The 6,420-nt window shown below is 35.7% G+C and overlaps 1 protein-coding gene across 1 annotated transcript; it reads left to right on the forward strand.

Moving 5' to 3' along the window:
* The first annotated feature begins 2,022 nt into the window (after positions 1-2,022).
* LOC127835062 (uncharacterized) lies at positions 2,023-5,076 on the forward strand. Its single transcript, XM_052361303.1, has 2 exons — positions 2,023-2,203; positions 3,290-5,076. Exons 1-2 carry the CDS (start codon positions 2,194-2,196, stop codon positions 3,967-3,969), a joined length of 690 nt encoding a protein of 229 aa, XP_052217263.1. The 5' UTR covers positions 2,023-2,193; the 3' UTR covers positions 3,970-5,076.
* Positions 5,077-6,420: the final 1,344 nt, after the last annotated feature.

A 6,420-nucleotide genomic window follows, 5' to 3' on the forward strand; every position in this document is an offset into this window, starting at 1 on the left:
CAGATAACTTAAGCACAGTGATTAGTGAGTGAATTTTAATACAGAAGAAATATTTGTTGGAATGAGAATTTATTTAGATTATCGACTGTTGTTAATAAATCATCAAGTGTGCGATTTTACGAATGGTTATGCTTAAGTAAACCATTTTTATTGATAATATGACGATGAAGAATTGTATCAATCGCTTTGTTCTGTTTGTTTTCCGCAGCAAGATGTTGCAAGGGTTTCTCAATCGAGTTGTTATCTTTTGGTTAGTTCATCAGACACACTTTTAAATGACACGTGCCGATTAAGCGGCTTTATCAGAAACGTTATACAAATTAATACTTTTCATAAACTATGTTATTTGTAATTATTTGTTCTTCATAGTTTTAATTGAAACCCATACAAGAATACGCACACGTGAAAGATGTCACTAATTAGAAGCTGATGTTTCACCGATAATAAAATGAGTATGCGACGCGGTTATAATGACGCGTGTTGTTTCAAGATTAGTGCATTCATCTCTAAAGAACGAAACGCATATTGTGCATATTCTAACCAAGTCGTTAAATAATTAATATGATTGATATGCGAATGAAATCAAACGGCTTTCTTTGTGTTTATCGTTTATTAAAGACACGACGTTTGACAAAAAATAATCGTGATCTCTTAGATTTGGGCATACATGTGGAAAAATATTTGTTGACAAATTATGGTCAGAGCCATGATCAAGTTTATTAATATACATGTCGAGTACAGATCCTTTTGTATAAAAAACTTTTGCAATCGATTTTACAAAATGCGTTTATAATCCCAAATATTGTATAATATATTCAGATCTTCATTGATTAGTCACATAAGTTGCAAAATCTCCGGCAGCAATGCGACAGATATGTTGCTTGTTAGTAAAATTATATGTAAATATTTCATCATGAAGTATGGTTGTAATGCACTCAAAGTACATTCAGAAATCTAAACTATGCTTTATTTTCGCAAAATAGTACTTTAGTGTTTCTATTTGTTTGTTTTTTGTTTATTTGCTGTTGTTTTTTTGGTAAGGAACATTGAACAAGGACAGAAACAACAGAACATTTAAGTTGCTTTATTCAAATGAGTAATCTTACCAACACCCGAGAGCGCTTAAATGTTAGATCACGAAAGCCATCTGATTCGTTTTTTTGCAATTTGCATTAATGAGAGCAATATTTGACTTTATTTCATTCATTGAACAAAACAAAATATGTATAGCAAATTACACATATTCGAATTAGTTAAGACTTGAATTGAAACAATTAGGGCGTTCGTAGAAGCGGGCCTGATGTTCTCCGGATTTGATCAAAAATGTAAGATATGATGTAAGGCAAGGCGATATAATATTTTATTACGAATAATTTCTCAATATTCGCATAACGTATGGTAGAATGTAAGAGCACTGCATTCTCCGTACCTTTTCTAGTGGCTGTTAAAATCATGAAAAAGTAGTGAAATGTTGCTTGAACCAATATAATATAATAACGCATTTTAAACCGGGATTAAACACGTCTTGTATTGAAACATACTTAATTTACAATAAATCGTCTGCTATTGCATATGATTATTAAACGTGTCCCTTATGCACGATTTTATACTACATATAAAGATAAGACTTGAATAGTCTATTAATAGAAACGATTAACGCGCTTATGATTGATTAAAGTTATAGGACCCATGTCATGTATTAACAAATATGTCTGTCAGTTGATTCCCGCGACCCTAACTCTGCATCCGAACGAAGATGAGTTATGGGCAATACAAACAGTTGAAGTCCCCATGGCTACGCCAAATGGAAAATCCCGATAGAATTTGGATGTCCCGTACGATCGTTTGACCTTTTATTAAATCTACGTTACCTTCCGCAGCCGTGTACGGACGATTTTTACAAAAATAAAAAATCAATCAGATATAACCCAATTGCAAAAGTAATTTCGATGTATTTGTAATGCACAATAACATTTTTATTCGCTATTTCAGCGTGGCTGACAAATATGCGGCGGGTACTCTCCAATCAACGCCGAATGTCGTGACGTTGACAATCACACGTTGACGTTCGACGCTTTGTCCGTGCAGCTAGCAGGCGACATCCTAGATGAGCCATGTACCACAGCCGGGATTTTCTGTAGAGTTTCCGACCAAACGAAATTCCGCAAGTGTGCTAACTATGAAATCCGGTTCATGTGCCCTTGTTAGTAAAACGTTAATTAATACATTACTAGCAACTGCCAACGACCGGCTCTTCTTTATTATGAATAAGCCATTTTTTGGTGTTGTTGAATGAACACACGAGCCATGAGTGAGTGAGAGATTGAGGGAGTGCACGGGTGAGTGAGTGAGGGAAAGAGTGAAGGAGGTAGTCCAAACCGCTTTACGTATTAATATGACCAAAAAAAAACAACGCCACAAAAAGCGTAATACAAGTATGAATTTTGCCCTTAAGGACTAAGCGAAGTATTATAATTGTGTGCATGAATTTACACCTTTAACTTTTATAATATCTACTCTTAGTAATACGGTTGAATCAAGGTAAGAAAACACTGTGTTCCATACAAGTTTTCATACAGCTGACACCGCATATTGCCATATTTTGGCGATGTATCGATGTTTTATACACATATGAGCTGCGCACTGCGAAGCTAGGATTTAAGTCCTCAGTCCACAGAGGCTAATCAGGGACGACACTTCGCGCCTTAAGTGGATTTTTGCTAAGAAGAGACTTTCTTTAATCGAAAAATATCATTGAAGCGAAAATTGCCTTCCCTGATAAGCACGTACGGTCCATGTATGTGTGTTTGAAAAAGTAACCATAGTTATCAGTAAGATTGGTCAAATTTTTTAACAACTGCAACCAAACCAACAAAAGAGTACTGACGGATACGTATTGATAATGAAAACACACTTTCTTTACATTTTATTGATCAAAGCTTGTTCAACTCAAATGAGACATATATTTTGCTATTATTTTGCTATGTTATACTCAGGTTCATGATTAATATTTGATTTTTTTGTGAACAGATATACAACAAAAATTATTTTCATTTTCTGAAGGACAACTTATTTCCGCAATATCATACGCGGTCGGCTTACATTCTTTCTCATGCGTGGACACTGACTTATAACTCGAACTCGTGGGTGATTTTTTCACATTAAAACTGCAAACCGTTTCATATCGACCAATAATCGAAATTACTTACTCATACTTATTATATATACGCTATTTGAGTGCAATTTTTAAAAGTGATTTAATTCCAAAGTTCGTTTTTTATATTTTTAGCTATACCGGACATGGACAGCCGGCCCCCATTCAGCGTCATAGGGATTGCCGCTGGTCTCTCAGTTTTCGTCCCAATCGCGTGCGTCGCCATCTTTCACATTTTGCGCGTATGTCGTCGGCGGCGTCGGTCGGCGACGGAAGTACTGGTTTCCGGCACCAGCAGTAGCGGATCTTGCGATCAGGCAGATCTACCTCCGTCGTATTCGTTTCTGTTCGGAGACACGGCGAGGAGTACACGCGAAATAGAATTTCGATCGCAGAACTCGGATACTGGCCAATCTAATGCAAGTTTACGTGCCTCCGGTACTCATTTGTCATCAGGAACAGATTCAGAAGCATACAGTAGCATTCAACGCGGAGCAACTGTGCAAGGCATACATAAAAACCAGTCAGTTATTTCCTTATCTCCAGACGCACTTCCGGCTGTGCCAGCAGCCGCTGAACCGGGACCGAGAAGACAATTCGAAGCGGGGCGCTCTCGGTTTCCGAATATGCACATCTCAATACTTTCTCGTCCGGAGTCGCAGGAATCTCGTGACGTCACACGGCCGCAAACGCCAGATCTTAGCTACGCGCGCACTCCACCGCCGGAATATAAAGATGCTGTGGTAACTCTCGGCTCAGGGGAGATAAATACTAAATATATACGAGATGCCAAGGAAAGGGAAGAGTTACATTAACCTGATTCCAGTTAATTGTGTTCATATTGTGTGTCTGAATGCATAATTAGTGATTATTGTACCATAACACATACATAAACGTAGACAAAGTCTATTTCTGATTTCATTGCGTTTATGTTTGCTTATTAACACAACACAAGTTTTCCAATGTTCGCTAAATAATCTAAACTGTAAGTTCAATGTAATGGCCTTTTGGACCCATGCCAATAATAACTTGTGTGCCCGAAATGACCGGCCGTCCCTTGCTCTCTAACTGACTTTTTTCTATTGACGAACAGTGTATTAATATAGATTGGAACACCCAATTCTGACATGTCGATTTCAGACGGGATCTTGTGCACAACTACTTGCCCAAATGTAGCGAAGTAACATGATATGCGAAAGACAAATACGGAAGGTAGTCCGCTATTATAATGAAATCATACAACATTTAATCTGCAGGTTGCATACCGCATACATGTTTAATTAAAGCCACACACCTTAAAATGAAATACATGTTAATCAATACATTTAGATGCAATTTGAAAATGTGCACAATTTTAATTTAATCTATAGCCTAGTAATTTACGTTTTTTTATAATTTTAAAATCGAAAGTAGGATTTCTATACGTATACGTAAATTTCTACAAACGCGATTATTTTTTAAGTTTTAAAGCGCAAAATGACGGATTTCTAGCTTGTAACCACCACATATATTCTAATTGAAATAGATAAAATTATAAATAAAGCCTAGTTAGCAAGTAATTTATAATTTTTCAAACTGTAACGCTTTTAAAACCGAAAGTAGGATTTCTAGACGTATACGTCCATTTCGACAAACGCGATTATTTTTAAGTTTTAAAGCGCAAAAATACGGATTTCTACCTTGAAACGACCATATTCATTCTATATGGCATAGATAAAATATGTTTCTTATTTATACTTAAATTTACTATGCCATGTATTTCATTTCAAGGTTTGTGTCTTTAACGTGATAAGCAATGATTAATTGATTTGGTGTGTTATTCTGGTCGGTTTTGCCGTTATTTATAATTACCACCTGTGTTGGTCATCTGATATCGTTCTGAAGCATGTATTCGCTAATTCATTAATTAGCTGGTCTCTTTGTATGTAAGATATTGCTTATAGTAGGAATTTAAGCCAATTGAATTTTTGTTGTTTACAATTTTGTAATGCGTATTATATTTTGTATACTAATATTAAATATAATATTTAACTTGTTACGTCACATTATGCAAATCGTTTATAAAGCGAGTTGCTGTTTAAGGGCTGTGTATTTATATATCTGTTTGTTAAAACGGAAGAAATATTTCTTCAAGATACGTTGTAAAGGTTTATAATTGGTTCAATTGCCGAGACATCCACATTCGTGTGTGAAAGCTCTATGCTCACCTATTACTATCGTGTTATTGTTCAGCTGTCACGTACATTAGGTCTATTTTGATAACTACTTGGTGACTGTTAGTGCAATTTGTAAACAAAATGTCCTTGCTTATAGTTCGTATGTATTCAAAAACACACGTATTTATAGGTTGTGTTTATGATTATAAAATTAAATGCTACTGCCTGCATTCGCCTAAATTTTTATATTTAGTTCAGTTTTGAGCAAAAGGGGAATGGTTTAAGACACTTTGTACACGACAACTTGACACGGTTGTATTCAACTAACGTCATCGTTATGTCAGAGAAAAAAATACTCAAAATGTTTTGGATATGCATTTTTATAAGTCTGTATTAATTATGTAACAACCGGGGTTTGGCAAGCTTAGACCAAAATGGCATAGTTTGAAAACAAATCTTGCAAACGACAACAATATGATGTTGCATAAAATCTTTCGGTTTGGTGATTTCTAAGGTAAAACTATTCAGATATTGTGTTACATAAGTCTATATTGCCGTTCTCTGTAAAAAGGGTGGTTAAATCCCTTTTTTCGCAGTGCGTGGCTCATATTAACCGTTTGATCCCCAGAGCGATGTCAGTTTTCACCCAAGGCCTATATAATATAAACAGTTTTGCAATTTTTAAGGAATTGTGGACTATTTCATCTTTAATACAGTGCCATTTCAAGTTTTCGCAAACATCTTATAACTTCTTTAACAAACGTTAGTTTTTATTGGTTGCCACGTTTATTGTTTGATAAGGAACAGTTACAAATAAAATGGACTGGTAGTTCTGTATAAAAGTTCACATAGGCACATCAGATATGCTTCCTGCTTGCTGTTTGTTACGATACAGAGCCTACAGTTTATGCACAATCTATAAGCATTCAAATTGTGGATTTGATCCGCTGACAATTCGCTAGCACACTCGCCCACTCTATTGTAATCAAATCCACTACAGACCAGCACTCATTGAGTATTTGGGCTAAAATGTTTTACTGACTGACACATGCCTTTTTAACAACATGCAGATTTATGTGGATCGACCCAAAAAAAGTGTACATGCCTTGG

The sequence above is a fragment of the Dreissena polymorpha genome, chromosome 6, assembly GCF_020536995.1.
Source record: "Dreissena polymorpha isolate Duluth1 chromosome 6, UMN_Dpol_1.0, whole genome shotgun sequence".
In the NCBI taxonomy this organism is placed as follows: Eukaryota; Metazoa; Mollusca; class Bivalvia; order Myida; family Dreissenidae; genus Dreissena; species Dreissena polymorpha.